We start from the raw sequence: 20,937 nt of genomic DNA on the forward strand, positions 1-20,937 counted from the left end.
GCAGGGACAGTCCAAGTCTTGAGAATATCAGGCCTAATGGGGCAGCAGAAGGAGCTATTCTAATATTCTAATAGATATTCTAATATTCTAATAGATGTATTCTTCACCATGAGAGTGGTGAGACACTGGCACAGGGTGCCCAGAGAAGTTGCAGCTGCCCCATCCCTGCCAGTGTTCAAGGCCAGGTTGGACACAGGGGCTTGGAGCAACCTGCTCTAGTGGAAGGTGTCCCTGCCCACGGCAGGCGGGTTGGAACTAGATGATCTTTAAGGTCCCTTCCAACCCAAACCATTCTGTGATTCTATGAAAATAGAAATATGCTTTTCATAAATGCAAATATACACCCAGAAATACACACCTTTAGAACAGGAACTTATTGAAGCAACAAAGTGAACTGAAGCATTTGAAAACTACTTCAATCTACAAGCTCCAGGCATACTTCTGGGTTTTACTCACTTATATTAACCACCACACATTTATCTATAAAGCATTCTTCTTTATTTAAGTTAAACAATTTTTCAAGGATGGTTTCCATCTATAAAATGAACAAAGTACAAGCTCTGTACAGCAGACTTTTCAAACCAACTGAAAAAACCATTTCCAAACTATGTTTTGAAAATCTGCAAAACAAACAGTATCACCATTCTTGCTCTGAAGACGGTAAGAAAAGTTCTCAGGAGACTCCATTGCAATTTGCTTCAAGGGCTTTTCATTTATCTTTCAAATGGGTGAATTTCTCCAACATTAAACCCCTCTAAAATCACAGTAAGTAACTTTGGCACACTGTCATGTAAACATAACAAAAGGATACCGCTTCTTTTCCATTCTCCCAAAGAAAAACAACATACAGGTCCTATATTAAAACCCCTATGCACAGCATCCATGGGGAATTAGTGAAAATATTCCTACTTTATATAGTCAACCTACTAACGGTTGACATGAAAGACTTAAGAGGTGGAACATGAATTTTTTACTAGCACTTCTGATTCAGAGGTAAGAGGCAGGTCAATATTGAGAGATGCGACTGCTGATTTCAGTTAGTACTACTCTTACTGCGATCAAAGTTGCAAATGGAAATACTTCCATGGTAGAAATTGAGTGGTTGGGGTTTTTTCTTCTTTTAAATTTCATTTTTCAAAACCTCAAACAACTGACTCGCTGCTGAGGCTGTATTTCAGCATTTTTTTTTCCATAATATGAAGAAATCTACTGCAATGTTTATGAATCATGTTCTTCAAGTTCTCAGCTAGGTTAAGATGCTACAGATAGGTAGACTAAAAGCTGAAAAATAGTTTATCCACTGCATGGCCTCTAAAACAGGCAAGTTCTGAAGCCAGTGGATTGTGAAGGGGGGGGGGGGGGAAGTATTAGTTATTCATAAAAGAAGTCAGATGATGGATGGGAGAAACTGGATTTAGTGCCCCATTGAAAAGATATGCGGTACTTGCAAGTCATAAATTCAGACACGCGAATGGGCACATTGGCTGGCACAGTTAAAGCCATTTTGCCCAGCAGAATACCACCTCTACGCCTGTTGTAGAGATACAGCCAAAGGAAACTGGAGATAAAAAATAAAAATAAAATAAAAATCAGGAACTGCTCTACTTCCAGGAACAGAGACAGAGGGTAACTGTACCGGCATACTACAGTACAGCAGGTGGGTTTCATCTCCCTGTGACCAACCCTTACATTTTTCCAAGATCCATCATCTCATCAAAACCACTTCCTGGCACTGCACGTCTACCCTAATTTTTGTCACTGCTGTCTCACTTATTAGTACTTATTTACCTTTCATTTTCATTTTAAAAGCTCATTGAAGCATTTGCGTTCAATAAAAAAGTATATAGTCTATGCAAACATAAGAAAGGACAGGTCAAAGTTGGGGTTAACTTTGACAGTATTATTTTAATATAAAAATGACATCAGCTGGACTGAAGCTGCAAAATGCACGGGTTCTATGGTTAAAACACATAGGATCTGCTGGTATCCAGGCTGATTCCCAGAGCCGAGCCTGAATCCATTCAAAAGCTCCATTTAAAGAAACAAAACGGAAGAAAATTCCCCAGTAGTAGGTCTATAAATTAAGCAAGTGCAATTCAGAGATATTACATAGCTGCTCATCCTTGCAAGTTAAAATTCAGATCTTGTGCTGTCGACAGTGACATTACTATTGCATCTTATTTCTACAACTCAAAAGGGGAGTCTAAGACTAATTTTTCTCATTAGGGCCAGAACAAAACTGTGCTGAACCCACATGGCTGCACGGAAGATCTGCACCGTTTATATAGTTTTGTAACAAAGGAAGAAGTATTTTAAAGACAAAGTACTACAGAAATTATTAACACAAATATCAAGTACAAGTTTAAGGTTATCAAGAGCACATGTAATGAACTTCCAAGTTGGAATAAGCAATCAGAGCAATCATCTGTGCAGATGCATTGGCTTATTCTGCTATTTTCTTTCTCCTCCTGAGTTTCATGATCTCCAGTGAGGGCAAAGTGTTAAGAAGTAGATCCAGTTTGCAAAGCAAAAGCATCCAGTGTTAGCACGGACATCATACTCAGCAGCACAAAATCCGCACCTTCATAAACTTTCACTCTCCTAGCATTCCAATCCAATTTCTGTTTATACATACGTCAATCACTTTGTTGATAATTATAGGATGATGAAAACTGATATAAACCGTTGGGAGCTGACAATATATATACTTTTATATATTTATATTTAGAGTCCATCATAGAAAAGTTCATATTCAAATTACCAAGTACACACAGGAGAAAAAAAAGCCTTCAAAATGACACTTCTGTTTCTGGAAACGACAAACCATGATTTCTATGCAAATGGAGTTTTCAAATGACCTTCTCCTAGCAATTTTTCCCACCCTCCCTCCCACACCCTGTTCCCCACAGGTGTTTCTTCAGATCCTTTTTTATCATACATCAGTTGTTCCTAGAGTTAATTATCTGCTGTGCAAGTGTGTAACTGAAGACGGAAAGGAACCGTTGAAGTCTTCACACCAAGAAGGAATTGTGCTGCAGTCATGTTCAGCGACAGTTTTGCAGTGCTCCAAGTCCCCTGGATTCCTGCTGTCTGCTTCAGCACTCTCCTACTTTCAGATAAAGGTGGAATACTGAGGTATATAAGTTCTGTGGAAAGTTTTAAGAAATACATCAGTAATTCAATCAAAACTTTGCCCAAAGTCTCTGAATTGAAACAGCATTTTGCTTGTAAGTCTTTCTACTGCTGCAGATTGAGTGTGAATTTCCACTGTTGTGACAAAGAAGGACTGCAGATCTCAACGGTGAGACCACCATTTTTGGCATTTCGGCTGTCTAGACAGAGGTTGCTGCCAACGTGCCTCAGTTTAGAGTTGCTTTCAATTTGTTCCCATTTCTGAAAGAGGAAAAAAATAACCCAGTTATTGAGCTAGAAAAGCAGGAAAAGGAAGAGTTCTACATCCTGTCCTTTGAAGTCTTCATAAACTTCCCTGGCTTGTGCTTTGGAAAGCCATGAAAACTTCAATAATAGTACACAGTTTACATGATCCTTGAATAAGAGCATTCAGCTAACATACTGCAATAGATACAAAATACACAAAATTGTGTTACTTGTGTGAAACCTTCGGTCTGAAGAAAAAAATAAGTCACAAAACCCATCCACCTAACACTACAAACCTGAACATAGAGAAGCAAGAAGCACAATCACTGAAGACAACTTTACAGAAATCTGTCAGGCACCTTTCAATTATATAGAAGGCAACCAGTCAATCTGTGCTGTTAGAAGCTCTTTGCTCAAGGTGATGCCAAGGATGGAGTAAATCCCAAATACAGGATGATTAAAAAAAAAAAAAAAAGTGCTTTCTTTTGTATTTCTAGCATTGTGCCTTTAAACCTTATAAAAAAAAAAATCTTGCTTCCTTAGTTTCCTTTTCTGGAAGGTGGCAAGAATATTCTTCCTTCAGCAAGGAATAGCATTTTTGTTATCTGTCTGCAGAACTGGAGATACACAAGAAAGCTGGCAGATGATCAGAACTGATGACTTAGCAGAAAGAGATGAATTGTTATATGACTAGATCAAAAAGATGGTATGACTCTGCAAATGTGATCTTCCTCAGGCATAGGAAATAGATGAAGTTAGAATACTGCACTAATGAAAATGAACTGAAGTCTAGTGCTGTTATAAATAGGTCACATCTGAAAAGAAGACAGACAAACCACAGTCTTCTGAGACACATACTACATAATCTTCTAACTTGACTGAATAAGACCTTTCAAGAATACACTGTGGAATACATATTCTATTTCAGAATCAGATGTGGCAGTTGAAGACTCTTACACATCAGTGCTGTTGGGTGAAACCTTTACAAAAGCCACTCTTTGGATAAAACCTCCTTATGTACATAAAAGATTGCACTGGCCTGTGAAAAGCTCAGTACACAAGCTTATTCCTGCTGCTCTGCCCAGATGTCACATCCTAACTTTACACACACAAACAATAGCAAGACAGAGTGAAGAATAGAACCAACAGAAGATATGATGACCGGTGCATGTTCTTGCATCTCATTCACAGCCCTTGCCTTCCCCACTGTTTGCAGAGTGCATTCACAACATACTAACCTGTCTGCTGTCATTTTCCCTACAGCCCTGAAGTTTTATTAGTGAACCAGGTGCTCTGTCCACGACAGTAAGGCACAAATCCATATGCTTCACCGACTTGTCCTTTGTTAAGGCCCATTCCTAGAAAAAGGAAGAAAAAAAGAAGCATACAAAATTACGTATACTAACACATGCACAAGGCACACATGCTATCTCTGCATACATACCACAAGTTAAAATCTTGTTAATAGATAAGTATGAATATTAGAACAGTTCATTGCTTCTCATAGAGCAGGAGAGGAAAAAAGTTCCTTTTCAGACACAATAACATTCATTGCTTCGGTGTCCCCAAGTCAGCTCAGGGCTGGCTCTTTGCTCCCTCTGCTGGTTTCGCACAAGTATAGCGAGCAGTCACACAGGTCCTCAGGCTTAAAATATTTGTCCAAGTATTTTTCCAGCTGTATTATTCCTCTCTCCCTGTCCATGTATTACACCCTCCCCATATCTTCCATGTACGAGAGATTTATATATATATGTTAAAAAATATATAATTTTATATATATATAAAAATATATAAAAACGCTAAAAGCTTGGTCTGCAGCATCACTGGCCACCCTTCCCACACACTAAACTATGCATAATGGGTAGCACAGTGAGGAAACAGTAGTTCTTAATATGATAGAGACCACCAGAAAGCAACATACAAGAGTGCCAAACTCAAGGGTAAAGGGAGACTGTTATAAAGGCTTGACATACAATAGAATTTCCTCTACATACATTTAAATATGCAACTCAAATTGAGAGCTAAGAAAAGCTGTTCTGTATGTACTGCTGCCCAGCTTGTTTGATCACAGCATCCTTCTACACAGAGCCTGCTCTTGTGCTGGTGTTCAGACTCTCTCCACGTCTTTCTCCTCAAAGTTTGGTCTCCAGGATCCAGACTGGTCTTCATTTGTGTCATTATCCTTTGGAGGAAATAAGCTGATCTATCAACTAAAGCCATGCTAATTACCCAAATCACGCTCGTCACTACTTAAAATGGCACAATCAGCTTTTCTCCAAAAAACTAAAGATGATTCAGAGTTGCAGAATACAAAACCCTAGATACACAGGGCCAAGCCTGGCTATATTTAAATGTTATTCTGCAAGCAATCAGTGTTTCAGAAATAAATTGACTAATCCCATGTCATTTTTTAACTTATTTTCTGATACCCTAACCAGCAAATTTAATAACAAATTCTTTTGAGAACAGATACTCGGGAAACAGTCAGAACTTCTAACCCACATGATTACAAGTAATCACCATTGCACAGGTATCATTGTATGGAAGTACTAGAATAATTACAGCTATGCAAAACAAAGCAAAGTCAGGAAAACTCTGTATCCCTTTGTCTCCCAAACCCTTAAGCAGAAAACTTTTCACTCTCAATATGTTAATCCCAGATGACAGCAAAATTACTTGGCTTCTCAGTTCTGTCCAGTTTGTAAGATGTCAACAAGAATCATCAATAGCCACTTTTAACAACTTAAAGAATTAAGCAAGTTATTTTCAGAGCTTACCAGGAATTACAGATGCTTCTGAAACAGCAGGCCCCTTTATAAGACTTATACTGAATAGCAACAGTTGAAAATACTACCAGGGAAGTGGTAAAACTCTGAGAACCCTGCAGTCAGGGACAGTTAAAGTCTTGAAGATACTGCTTTATTCATCTTTACCCTTCCATCAAAAGGCTGCAAGAACATTCCCTCCAATTCAATATGAATTCTGCTCGGACATAAAACCTCGTTTTAACCTGGTCTGCCCTTAATCTGCCTGAATGTCTCTGCAGAGGAACCTGTTCAAAGCAAATGTATATTGCTTTGTCAAGGTCAGCTTCACAGAAGAAACCATACAGAAGATCGGGTGAGATTCAGGGGAAGTGAGTTTGAAAGAGGAAGCTAACTTTGTGTATCTATAGAGAATACATAACATCATCAGAAACTTTCAAGGTTTCTACACCAAAGCAATTCTGACATGTCCACCCTTTCTCCTAAAAACCACTGCGGTGTTCTGAGAAGATGCATGTAATTTCATAAAGGCAGCAGAAAAAGCCTCTCCAAATGTATTTTCTTTAATGATAGGGAAAAGAGGCATACTTCAGGTATATAATCTTAAGGTCCTTTCCAAACCTAACTATTCTATGATTCTATGATGGCAATGCATTTGAATCAACATGATTTATCTTCCAGGAAATAAGTTCTTTATTTGAGGCTTCATCTGATTTTAGGATTTTCCCCTTCCAATTTAAATCAGAGTGAGCAAAATTCTGATACTTGTTCAACAGCAAATTTGTAAGTGGTCAGCCTTCTATTTTAATGGACGTACTTGAAGCATTAATTTTACATTTGATTTATAGTCAGGTTGATTCTGAAAAGAATTTAGTGACAAAGCAACACACAAAATAGTGAGCACATACATATATATATCTCATGAACAGTAACAAAGTCACAACTGCATAAATAAGATTCTTTAAAATAATTAACGCTCTCATTTACAGATTTGACACATTTGGGATTAGTTTAAGAGTAGGATTAGACAGGATTTTCTGAAACACTCCCTTTACTGTGAGTAAATTGGATATGACATTTAGACAACTCTGTTTTCTAGAAGAGTCAAATGGGGATTTAAGACAGATTTTTTTTTTATAGCCTGCTACTGCAAATTAGAAATGACTAGTAGGGTATCACAGTAAAGCATTCTTTTATTTTTCTGACCTTAGGCCATATGCTTAATACAACCCAAATCTTTCCTTAAGTAAAAATCCCATCCCACCCCCACCCCCCAAATCAAACACAATTTATTGAAAAAAAGCTTTCCATACAACTATAAAACTCCTGGGAAAGAAATAACTGGCCTCTAGTGTAAAAGCAAATATTAATAAAGACAAAGGAAGAGGATAATCTTGATGCACACCGAATGAATCTCTGGACTCAGATTCTAATCCTGAATATATAAAATTATACTTGAGAGAGAAGTTATTTAGCCAATCTGTTATAATAACTGATCTACTGATCCAGGCTCATCTTCCTATCACCAGTATGCAGAACCAGCTGAACAAGTTTCACTTTATTTTTTTAATAAAAACATCACATACTGTGGAAAAAAATAAATAATGGCATACAGACCTGGTTTCCCCCGGCATTATGACATTCATAAACTCCAACGACACCATCTGCAAAATGGCCCAAAGTGTCAAGGCAATTGGTACCCTGCTGCAAAGCCCCAAAAGCTATATCTTGATGATCAGGTACCCTAAAATAAAACCAGAAATACCTGCTTAATTCTGTTTCTTTCATTTTTTTTAACTCCTTGTCTTTACTTGGAGTATTTTAAGATAACAGGTTCAAGATGCATGATGACTACTATCTGAAAATCCCAATCATCTTCTGAGGAGGGAAGGCAATTATCTAGTCATGAACTGATTGAACATGAGTAAACTTGAAAGCTTAGGACAGAATACAAAAAGACCTGCACCAGAGAATGAGGAGTGGAAGGTGTCCCTGCCCATGATGGCAGGGGGAGGGAGGGTTGGAACTAGACGATCTTAAGGTCCTTTCCACCCCAAACCATTCTACAATTCTATGAACACACAAACTCAGCACAAAAAGCAAATTAAAATTATTTAACATGATCATTTAAGATCACTCAAGCTGAATGCTATCAGTTAAGGTCATCAAGCTCTCTTGTTTTTTTCAGCCAAGCTAGGTTGTGGCAGAAATATGACATTCTACATTTTTCCTCCAGACTGTTTTTACCGAAGCATTGGAAAAGGGGTTAGAAATTTAAAACGAAACAAAATCAAAACCCACCAATATTTTGCTGATTTCTATTTTCTAATGATTGCACATGAAACTCATAGTATGGAAATACACAGGCAAACCTGTTTAACAAAGTACAGCTATGAGGTAGAGTCCGTGAGTTCATGTCAAACAGTAAAGCAAGGGAGTACTAGCTCCTTTTAAAACTTCAGACTATAAAACAAGTATAATAATTCAACCCACCAGAACGAGCACATGAGAGATGACATAGAGTAAGATGACATTATACTTAAATAATGCTTATGGTAGCACATTTTCCAGGAGAGCTTGCAAAATGTATTTTTTCTGACAAATAAAACAAAAATAAATATCCTTTGGCACTTTTAAGAGACAATAAAGAATAACTTCTTCAGCATCATCCTGGTTTACGAGACTCTTTAGTGTATGTGGTTCTGTACATGTTTCACTAGGACTGTAACAGCTGGTGCTCTTGCATTCCAAGCCTGTATGCCTCTAGTAGTTACCTGACTCTACCGACATGAAATGCCCCCAGGAAAAAAAAAACAAAACCCAAACAACAAGCATTCTTATAAGCCACACACAGTATTTTACCATTACGCTAGCAATATTAGGTTGACAGCAGACAAACTAGTTTATAGTCTCAGATCTGGCTTATTAAATGGTTATTGAACAAACCTCTTTTTATCTTTTCAAAAAGTGTTTCTCTTCAAGGATTTTTCATTAGCTAGGATGCATTCATGTTACAAAAACTGTTAGCAGTGTTAACCCTCATTTACCCCTTCCTTCCCCAATCCCCCCTGCAAGTTAGTGATTATCCAGTAACAAAGAACAAGAGACAGAAGGAGAAAATGATTGACCTTTTTAGAGTCTTTGGCAGCTACCCTTGTCTGCTAAACATACAAGGCCTTCTTGTCTGCTGACTCCCATTACTTGTACTGTACTGAGATTCAGTGTCTTCACTCAACCAGGCATGGGCTTAGGCAAAGACTAAAGCTTTAAAGGGACGACAACAGGATACAGAACAGTGTACTTTTGAGCAAGCGGCTTGTGTAGGAGACTAACTTCAGGCCCAGATAAATGAAGTCCTTTGGACACTGTTCTCTAAAATACCTGCTATTGCAGCTGCAGTTGCAGTAAGTAGAAAAAGCAGCTTACTAGGGAAAAATGGCTCTTTAGAAACAGAACTAAATAAACCCCAAAAGCAAATAAGCCCACATAAGGCATTGCTTTCACAAATATTTAAAAACATGCTTCACATTCAAGGAAGGAGAAAGAGGAACAAATGATATCTGGGGAAGGGAAGAAATAAAAAAAAAAAAAAAAAAAAAAGAAAAAAAAGAGAGAGAGAACTCTATACTACCTCCAATTCAGCCAAAACTCACCGTAACTCAGGATAAACATTTTCAAGATACCACTTGAAGGGTTTGCAGCTAAGTCTCTTTCTGAGTTCCATTCGGCTTTGAATACTAGAGGGGGTTGAAAAAAGGAGCAGTTTTTAAAGTCAGGCTGCTGTCATCATATATGTTAAGGAATACACAGAAAATTCAAGAACAGTAGAACTGTAGAACTGTATCTTAAAGAGATAACACAAGAGCCACCACTGCATTCACCTCAGAATGTGCTGTCTCATAAAGAATAAATGAATACGGCAAAGAAGCACTTGTGACTTACTTGCCATAAGGTACATTCCTGGCTGAAGGCACTGCTGCGTAATAGAAATTTTTGTACTCATCCATCCAGACTTCTGCTGCCCTGCGTGTATTTCTAGGGACAACCATATGAAACACATAGGTTATATTTTCTCTAGCTGCAATCAAACCGCATCATTTGTCCTTGAGCTGATTTTAATCTTTCCCAGTACTACATAGTCAGCGGCCTCAAGCCACGCAGAAGATTCCCTATTGAAGACCAAAGTAATAGAAAACTATCAGACAGTAACATAACTGAAACCAATGCATTTAGAATAAAATTTATGTCTTTTCCACACTCATCGCTGTTTCAGGTTTTCATCCAGAATTTAATAAACATCCTGGAGTTCTTTTTGCAAACTTCATGGAAGTCGTTAGGTTGTTATTTGGTTTGTGGGGTTTTGTTTTTTTCTTTTTGTAAGAGTAACTTGACAGAAGCCAAATTCAGTGAGTGTTCACCTGGACAAGCAACCTACTTGGAAACAGAAATCTCAATAACTGGCAATATTTAATAATGCTTTTTATACTTCTGAAAATAGATATGCTAATATAGGCAAGACATGTTCGGTCTTTATCCTAATCCTACCAGCAGAGCACTCAAAGTTCTGGAAAGACGTAAGCTGTCATGACATTTAAGGATATGAACCAAGCAAGTCTGCTGTAGCTGAGGTAACAGAGGAGAACCAGTAATTACAAAATATTTTTAATGCTTTAAAATTCAAGAGAGTAATTATTGCAGTAAATGTGAGAAACACTAACCCAAATGCTTTATTTCCAATCAAACACATCTCTAAAATTCCTAGATTTATGTGATCGATCTGTTTAAATCTCCTTTTGGACTGCAAGAGGGTAATGCCTTTTTCCTTTCCATGGCTTCCATGTAAAACTCATTTACTTCTATTGTTCACATTTTTATGCTTAGAAAATTAAGCCTTATTTCACTTGCAACTGCAGTGCTCTGAAGCTTATTTTACATTTGGCAGTAAGTTAATCTAAAGCAACTGCAGTAAACTCAGTCAGCCAATAACTTCTTTAATATGGTTTTCCAATTCAAAAGACAAAAAATAGTGAGGATAAATTGAGTTGTTCTTGCAGGTCACTGAGAAGGAAGGATGTAGGGAAGAAAAGAGTCACAAGACAGACCACAAACATCTTTTGTTTGAGGGCTGATTTTTCCATGAAAAATTCCTTTCATTTTTTTGTAAGCAAAATCCCATTCAATCCAGATTAGAGAGTTATTTCATTTTGCTTTCACTTGCAGTCTCTCAGGCCTGCATGAGTGTCAGCTAACCACTCAACACCTGCCCATGTTGCTTGTCCATGGGCCAGACTTTGCAGTACGAGAGGAACTATTCAGTTTGCCAGGGTTTAATGACCCCAAAGGCACTTTCAAGGTCAGAATGTGTGTCTGCATCATGCTTCCCCATACTCAGGGATGAACAGTTCGAGCTTAGTACAACAGGAAAACAGTAACTGTGTAGATGCTGAGAACTGCCTAAAGTAGTAAGACCCAAAGAAGGCAGGGTACTGAGGAACACAGTGTAGGGTACACTCAGCGCTTAATGTTAATGAAACCTAGCACTGAGCTATCAGAGGTAGCTTTGCATGGAGCAGACTGGTGACTGCAAGGTTTATCTGCTCTCCTGAAGTGGTATATTAAGGCAGTGCATACCGGTCTAACAAATCCTGCCAGACATAGGCTGTATCTGCCCACATCCTGGCTGTGTGGTGTGGTCTCCCCTCTCATGAAACAGAGCTCCCACTCTCTCATCCAGAGTCACCCATTTGTTTTGGCTAAGGCAGCACATAAGGCAGCACTTACTGACTAGTCAGCTAAAAACAGGATGCTTACCCACTCCAGAAGAAACTGCATACAGTCAAGGGACAGATGATAGTATAAGCTAAAAAGTCCCAGCTGCAAGACCAGCACAGAGTCCATGCACCAAGTTTCTTGGCACCATGGCCCTACACATATCTGATAATACCTGTATTACAGGGATATCCCATTACCTTAGGTTTCTCATTCTGTCATTGCTAAAACTGATTTTAAGGCATTCTGTTACCTTGGTTTGACACCCAAAAAAGCTGACAGAGGAGAAAGTCTTCAAATATACCACAACTTGTCAACCCTGCATTTAAGTAATATGCAACTTTCTAGGTCAATTAAAAAATAGTTCCAATGAAACAAATAATTTTAATGGCATTTCAGAATTCAAAACAGCTGGACAGCTGAGAACACAGGTAATAAACCGCCTGCAGAGACAGGTAGATCTGGAAAGGGATTTAAGTACCCAAGACACTAGTTTGCAGGCTTCAGCTAGCCTCACCATTCAAGTATACATAAGATCTCTTTTCAAAGTCATTTTGAACACAAACAGCTAAAACACAATGTGACTTTAAAAACCCCTATCATAGCAATTGTCAGGACATTTGAGTGATCAAATCACAATGAAGATTTGATTTTGCAACAATATCCAAAGGCTTTAATACCAGTATGAATGCAGCATCTTTAACTCTTGCTAATAAGATGCATTCCTGATGCCTGCTGTACCCTTGCATGCACACAGACACACTTTTACCCTATTTTTCAGCTGAGATATATTTAAGTACCTAGTTATACCACAAGAAAAACAGCATCTTGGCAACAGCCCAGACGGAAAAACTGCAGAGGAATGGGAAAATGGGACAATTTATTTACTTATTTTTGTAACATATTGCTATGACATCATGATTTTAAAACCTACCATGAAACTAAGTGAATTGCATCCTAAGCCTGCGTAATACAGTTTACTTGGCAGATCTTTCTACCCTCCTGATAAACACTATAAACACTGGAATAGAGATGTATTAAGAGAGGATATTTCATTGCTAGCTTTTGTTTTCCCGTAAGTACTATTATTCATTTTTCACTGTAGCATAAAATACAGATCTTAAAGAATAAGGGACCAGCTAATAATCCCCACTGTAACTACTGGAAGAATAGGGCAGTGACTTTATTTTAGCAGACTGTTACATTCATTAGAGTCATCTTGGCAGGATAATCAGCATGGAAGAGAAGAATTACACTGTGAAGAGATTCCTCAATCTAAGGTGAAACATGAATCTAAATATATCAGCAGCTTTTAAATTCTTATGAATTTAAATACATCTGTGTTTTGTGTTGCTTCATGTTAAATAGAGTCTGGGCTCCATATCCCTTCAAGGATAAGTGAACAATTTTAGTTCCAGATCTTAACACACAGAATCTTTAGGTGAGACTTGTACTTCTTTGGCCCCCTGAGCAACAAGTCCCATTCTTTAAACCAAAGCCTATAGTGATTCTTGTCTACAACTGATACAGCCTTGGTCAGGATGTCCACCATACACTGACACAATACCTTCATGCACATTACTTAGAAAACACTATGAACATGAATCAGAATTGCTATACTCATTCTGTAGAGTCAAAACTGAGGAAGTAGCTCAGTATTTCAGCTTCCACTGTATATTCTATCAATAGCAAAATTAACAAGCATATCAACCTAAACTCTTAATACTGCAGTTTCTTAGGTCTATAAAAATAGCACAAGAAAGGCAAATATGATATACAATGAAGTTGCCAACAGACTGACACAAATGCCATAACGAGTCTACATAATCATCTGCATATCACATACTGATCATGTATTAACAAAAAGCAAGCAAAGCCTATTCATAACTTAGTGTATTCTGGCTCTTAGTGAATGATGAAACTGTTTCTATAAAATGAAGATTTATAAGACGGTTGTGAAAATAAAGTCTTCTTTAAAACCAAATAAACACAAATTTCTCAAGATTGATAGAACGCCAAGCTAAGCATTTCCTTCTTTTCTAGATTTTCAGGCTCTATTAGAAGTTTCCCTTTTTTAACTCTCTTGTTCTTCTCTCTGTGTAGTTGCCTCAAAGTAATTTTTTTAAATTAGTATTTTTCCATGCTAGATAATATGCAAATATTTATAAAGAAAAGATCCTTAAAATGAAATTACTGCCACCTGCTGATCATCTGAAGAAATCCAAAACATTGCTATTTAGCTGAAGACTTTTAACAGTTACCTTGCAAACACAGTACCACTCCCACCAGGAAATGTGTAAGGATGCTGTTTGCGGAATACGTGACCCACTCTGCTGCAAGGGATGATTTCTAGGCTCCCACCACACTGCCAAACTCTGAATGAGATCTCTGAAATAAAAACATGAATGAAAGACCAACATCACCAAATACTGTAATTTTGCAGTATACTATTTACAGAGAAGGCTTTTAGTGATTATGGCTGAGAAAATCAGTAAGATAGTTTTCTGAGAAATTCTATAATAAACAAAGGCATATCTGAGCATTCAGTATTCTCCAAGCTCAGGAGAAATAATCCTATTAACTGGGAGGCAAAAGCTGAGGTTACCAGCGTTCCCCAAATTCAAAAACCATGCTGCAATTTGCCAGAGTAAGTTATGTCTATATGTACTATTACTATGCTTTATCTAAAGGGTAAGCAACAGTAGATACACTTGACAGATAAATTTATGATCTAGCTTATAATAAAAATTTTCAGCTAAAGATGGAATAACACAGTGGACAAAATCAAGGCATGATAAACCCATCAATAGATTAGAGCTGCGAACTTATTATAGCAGATAACTATACACTCACAAACACCATCCATGGAAGGAGTTCTATCAAATCAATCTTGATTTGAAGACAGCAAATAAAGATGCAGCTTCTGTAAACTGAAGATTATGGACAGTACACTTCTAAGCCAATCCAGTGAGTTATTCCAGCTAGTGAGGACAAGGTCTACACTGAGTGCTACCCTTCATTTCAAGCCTGTTCATAGTAATTTATTATGTTTTCACAGCTTAAAAATGGATAAATATACAAATAATGCAGCTCTAAAGTCATGTCTACCTTTCATGAGTTACACTAAGTGCCATTCCTTCCCTCAGAAGCCTTCTTCCCACATACACGTCATAAAAATAGCATTACTTCAAAAATTAAATTCAGAAAAAAAACCAACCCAAACACCAAAACCACCCAAAGGTTAGTGAGCCTGTCTTATTGACTGTCTGACCAGATAAAAGGAATAATCATTTAAAAAAAAAACAATAATGAAAAAACACAACCCCTTCCCCCCCCAAAAAAAAACCCCCAACAAAAAAACCCCCACAAGTAAACAAACAAAACAAACAAAAAACACACACACACACAAAAAAAAAAAAAGGTGCTGTGATTTCAACTGTTGATGGTGCAAGTTAACTGCCTTTCTTCTGAATGGTCTTTGCTTTTACCAGGATCATTTCCTATTTGTTTTACTTCAGTGATAAATTCTGCTGCTTCAGGGCCAATTAGGCATATTCATGAATCCCAGGCAGTCAACATAGTCCAGCTCACCCTCCAAAAATATTCATGACAATATTGTCTTTGCCAGTAATTTATGGTCTTGATTTTCCAGTTGAATTAACATGGGACAATAGGCAAAAGTAATTTTTAAAACACCTGAACATGACATTGTCTCTGTACATTTTTCACAGTACTGACTTCAGTTTTACATCTCTTATTTTGGGCTTAGAACATGTTAGTAACAAAAGCAATGCTATGTTTCTACCAGAATAAATTACACATATATAGATGACTTCAGGCTTCCCTGTACCTAGTTCATTTTGTCCCATACTGCTCAAATTGTGAAAGCAGAGGTGTAACAGTTTTCTTGTTCCACTTTGAAGTATTATTTATGAAGTTTTGCTAGAAAGTTCACACAGTTGTTATAGCCCAATCTGAGGGGATGCTGCACTCGGCAAGGACAGCTTAGTGAAAGATGACAGAGAGATCTGATCAAAGACAAAGGGGTTTGCATTAGAAAAGCAAGTGCAGATTAACTGCTCGAAATCCACTGGATTTTTTTAAGTATTAGGAAACACACACCTCTGAAATAAGGTAAAGTGAGATTCTGGTTAAAAATAAAGGTCAATGCAGCATGCCTAGAGCTTGCTCTTTGTAAAAAAATATTCATTTAAAGGTTTAATCCAAAAAGTCACTGTCATCTATTGAATATATGTAGGCATTGAAAAAGTATTTTTGTTTTAGAAGTAATTCAGAAATATCTTTTGTCAACTTTTCATTATGCATAACCGCTTCTACTGTGTACATTAATTTGATTAATTCTCCCTCCATAAATTCCCAGAAATATCAACCTACATGTATACTTTTCACACCTTAGATTCTGAAAAATCCCCAAAATAAAACTGAAAATGATGAAAAATAGTTCTATGGGAAAGACAGCAAAGGAATACTAAATAGAGAGAAGCAAATTAATTCTTACTTGCACCAACATGGCTTCTAAAAGCCTGCATGTTTTTTTAAAGAGTAGTAATGCAGAGGAACTGAAACTTCAAGAGAACCCACAAACTCCCTTAAGACATGTTTTTTGCCATACTCAAACAGTGGGAGAGGTGTTACTATTGTAACAATTTCGGTGGACCCAGTTTTTCATTAAAAGGCATAAACAGCATGTCAAACATTCTTCAATCACATGAGATAGTGTGAGACCTCTCAGTAACAGGCTGCTCATTTCATTGTAGTGTGTCATTGATACACAAGACAGGGAGTGTCTTACTCGCTTCCTGATTTAAGCAAAATTATTAAGAAAAGCCTAAGTTTTCAAATTAGACCCAAACTTTCTAATGGTCCACCCAGTTCTCCAATGTACTCCAATCCTCCTATGCTTATCAAAAAGCACTGTAAAGAGTCTGAGAATTAGAGTCTATGAATTCAAGACCAGACTGAACAAACTTTGATCCATGTTTTGTACAGCAAACACGTGTTATCAGTCACATTTAGCAACAATCTGAAAATGCACTGGGTCTTCGTGGCAAAAGCTCTCTCCTAGCTAATTTAGACAAAACACTACAGGTCCATCTTGAAATTTGTAAAGTTGACACTATACTAACGTGAACAAAATCTCATCGAACAGCTGCTCTGCACATGCTTGAACGAAAAATGCTAAGTTTTATAAAGCATAAAAATAACATATAGAATTATTTTGCAAGTCCACCTAGCAGGTTATCTTCACGTAACATGAAGTTGCTGATACAGAGATATGCTTGAGAGTAAAGAGGCCTGATGAGTGTGTATGTTGAATTTTAAACTGCACATCACAGATTTCTGGTATCTGCTGCATGTGTCATTTATTGCCAATTAAATCATATGCCATGTGATTTTTACTTGTCATCAGTTAGTCTGGCAGCTATGAAGAAATCATTAGCTGTCTGCTGTACTGACTGACTTTGCCTTTTCAAGGAGCAGAGAAAAGGCACCCCAAAGTCTCCATCTCCTCTTTACCATGGAGGAGGGGGAACAGAATGCAGCAGGAGCAGCAGTAACGGCTTTTGGCATGTAGTCTTCTCACCTTGAGCGGGGAGCTGCTGCTTGTGCCCTTTCCTGCTATCAAGGCCTCAATTATCAAAGCATAAAAGCAGCTGCTAAATTTCCAGAGAAAAAGCCACTCAAATACATGCTTGCAGCTAATCAAATATTTAAGTGCTCTAGTGGCAAAAGAGTGAACTCGAGTAGTGCTGTAGTAAGTTTATCCAATGACTTTCCAGGACATTTAAAAAATGAAAAATTATCATATTCATATTAATACAATTTAGCAATATACAGCCAAAACAGTGAGAAAAAGAAACACAGAAAGTAATTGTTCAAAACACGTCACAGGTTTCTTTGGGTATTGCATAGAAAGGTCAGAGACTGGACCGCAAGGATGCCAATTCCAGCCTTGAAGTTCCTTAGGGGAGTGTTAAGCATTCGGTTACCATGTCTCCATACTTAGTGTGCTGTCTACAGCAGACATTTCCTGGTAGGCCAAGCATATGCTCAATGCATATGCATATTTCAGCAACTCAAAATACTCATATGAGTTTTTATGACTTAAAGGTATTTTAGGATTTTGCAGCTAGCACGTGCAGTAGAAAAATTTCTATACTTACGCCTGATTCTAAAACACACTACTTTGAATGTCTGAGATGCATTTCTACCCTAGAAAACTGAATTAATGACAGACTAGAAGTCTTGAGAAGTTGTAGACTTCTGTTCCTCCCAAATCTTTTTCATCTTAATACAAATATACCAGTCTTAACTGGAGGAAAACTTTGTTTAATACTGTAATGTAGAAAATAAAAACAAACAACTGCTACTAAAGACAGGTCTAACCACAAGGTCAAAGAAGAAATGGCTAAAGCACAAGTTCTCGCAGCCACTCCTCCCCTCTTCCCTAAACCCAACTCACTGACACATCAGAAAATAAGGAATTAGAGCAAAAATGCCTTCTCAACCATAATTATCTCATAGGGCTAAAGCAGGTGTACAATATTAAAAAACTCACTGAGTTTAGATGCCAGGCAGTATGGTATTATTAAGAAATAAATTAGTCTTCAGTCAGGTAAGTTTTAATTGTTTTCTTAAGGTGTATGTAACAACATTAAACTTACGAACTCCTGTGTTCTACTTTTCACAATTAAATTTCAGCGACATCTTAAAACATGCCTTAGATGGCCAGCATTTAAACATAACTCTATTTTAATTCAGAACTTTAGATGAGGATATGACATTAAAACAAGATGGCAGTTTTGAAAGCAATTGTCCATCTACATCCAGTAATTCTTTTTACCAGCCATTACAAGAAGTCCATTACAAAAAAATAAAAGTAAAAATATTACTGCTTAATGAACAAATACTTTTATTCTTTCATATTTAGCACATAATTCCTACCTCGTTTTAATTTTTCTCCATTGAAATGAACTTTTTAGATTTTGCCAATAATGCATGTGAAGTTTTAACTCTGGTTTTAACCCTCCTTGCACAAAATCAGCAAGACCATAACTCTCTGACAATAAAGGCAATGACAATAAAGGCAATGACAAAACCTACTTTCAAGACTGATCCCAAAGTAAATAATATACATACCCAAGTTTTCTCCACCCCAAACATCCATCATCATGTCATACTTCCCTAGTTCTTCAAAATAGGATTTGTCCATCACAAACAACCCACCAGCTATCATGGGTGTCCTTAAAAGACAAGAAAAAAAAAAAAAAAAGAAATACAGAACTATGAACTGGGAGGTAACTATTATTTGCATCTCAAGGTTAATACATCCTTGAAAAGAAGCTGTAATGCTTTCAAATCTAATTGTGCATCTAACACTTCAGATGTTGTCTGCACACACTTCTATGGCATATGAAGTGCTATGACCACCTTCTGAGGCAGTTTCTGAATCTCCATTTGACTCAAGTTCCTTGTGTAAAGGGTGGCAATTTGTGCCAGCAAGAAAACACTAAAACTGATGCTCTATTTTTAGCCCTCAAGACATACCAACTTTAAACAAAGTGAGTTCTACTTTTTAAGGGTAAATTGTCTATCAGTGTGCTTTAAAGTGTTTTTTTAAATATAATTTTATTTCTGAGAGTCTCATAACATTACATAAATATGAATGAAATTTCAGTATTAGAGAAGCTATAGTAAAAGATCCACTTTCAGACTCAGAGAACATGATTTCTAACTTTTTTTAGCGGAAAGCTACAAGCTGTTAGAAGAAGTAGTGGTGGTACGGACATACTTTATGGGAGCAACTGGATTTCCTTGCCGTGCTCTTCTTTGCTCTGGTGTCATGTAATCCCATTTGAACACCAGGTTCCAATCAAAGCCTTCAAAAGAAAATATTAGAGTAGGATGTTAAAAAGACTGTGGTCATCATTCAACTTGTAATAACATAATGTTGACTGAAAACACTGGGAACTGTAATTTAAATGAAAAATTTAAACTTGTACCAACTTCTGGGTAGAAAACAAACAAGTAAGAGTACAGATGAAAGGTAAAGAAGTTGATAAGACAATAAAAAAAAAAGTAATCTCAAACACAAAATAACGTTGCTTTCTCTTGTCACCATATATTACACAAAGTAAGAAACCCGGTCAACAAGTGACAAAGCAAAAGCCGTATATACGTCTCATTACCCTTACATCAAATAAATCAAGATCTTCCAACCACTACAAATGTTCCCAACATTCTTTACTGTACAATTGCATTTCAACTCTTATTAAATATTTATATTTACAGGCTTTTTGCACTACCCTTGGTAGTCCTCTATCAGCAGGAGCTCTCTATCATGAAGGTCACAACAGGTTACGTCCCACTTCTCTTGTTAACATTCATTTAACTTCCTGCTTTCCCACTGTATGCTTCCATGTGCATCATTTTTTAAACCTGAGGCAAGCACTAGAGGACAAAAATCTTACTTCCCTTACGTATGTACATATATGTGTGCACACATAGCAACAGTTGGTCTGGTCTTTTCGCGACTTAAGCACAGAAGCACATAAAGATTACTAGAATAGACAAGACCAATAGGTCACCTACAGCAGCTTTCTACCTGACAGCCATTTGAATTACCTCCTTTAGGCAGTGATACATGGCTGGTATAAGACAAACTTCCTATAGGAAACAGTTTCATAATGGTTTTTGAGCTCGGTTATGCCTATAAGCATGAACACTTGTTTAAAAACTATGCAAGGTCCATAGCCCTCTCACAGTACACCTGGGAGAGGCAGATCAGCCTTATACAGACTGCCTGCTGCCAAACACATTTAGATCCTATGAGGTCATGTAATGAATGATTTCCAGATTTCTGGTGCACAGATGTCAATAGTTTTCTTTCTCTAGCATAAAGATACAGCAATTACTTTGTAGGGAAATGGGGGAAAAGCTAAGGTAAACAGACAACAAATACAGTCCTACAAACTGTCTGTCTGCATCCGTAAGCATGTGGTAA

The 20,937-nt window shown here is 37.3% G+C and overlaps 1 protein-coding gene across 2 annotated transcripts in view; it reads right to left on the reverse strand.

Annotated features, from left to right (window-relative positions):
- Positions 1–475: 475 nt before the first annotated feature.
- The window catches only part of GALNT2 (polypeptide N-acetylgalactosaminyltransferase 2), a 99,192-nt gene continuing 78,730 nt past the window's right edge, over positions 476–20,937 (reverse strand). For both annotated transcript variants that reach the window (XM_030499789.1, XM_030499790.1), the window contains exons 9-16: positions 19,726–19,813; positions 19,074–19,177; positions 14,174–14,300; positions 10,086–10,178; positions 9,797–9,880; positions 7,761–7,887; positions 4,617–4,736; positions 476–3,393 (exon numbers count right to left, since the gene is read on the reverse strand). In XM_030499789.1, the coding sequence (XP_030355649.1) occupies positions 3,238–3,393; positions 4,617–4,736; positions 7,761–7,887; positions 9,797–9,880; positions 10,086–10,178; positions 14,174–14,300; positions 19,074–19,177; positions 19,726–19,813 (899 nt within the window). In that variant the 3' untranslated portion in view covers positions 476–3,237. The remainder of the gene's footprint in view (positions 3,394–4,616; positions 4,737–7,760; positions 7,888–9,796; positions 9,881–10,085; positions 10,179–14,173; positions 14,301–19,073; positions 19,178–19,725; positions 19,814–20,937) is intronic.

Source organism: Strigops habroptila, chromosome 10 (genome assembly GCF_004027225.2).
Source record: "Strigops habroptila isolate Jane chromosome 10, bStrHab1.2.pri, whole genome shotgun sequence".
Taxonomy (NCBI): domain Eukaryota; kingdom Metazoa; phylum Chordata; class Aves; order Psittaciformes; family Psittacidae; genus Strigops; species Strigops habroptila.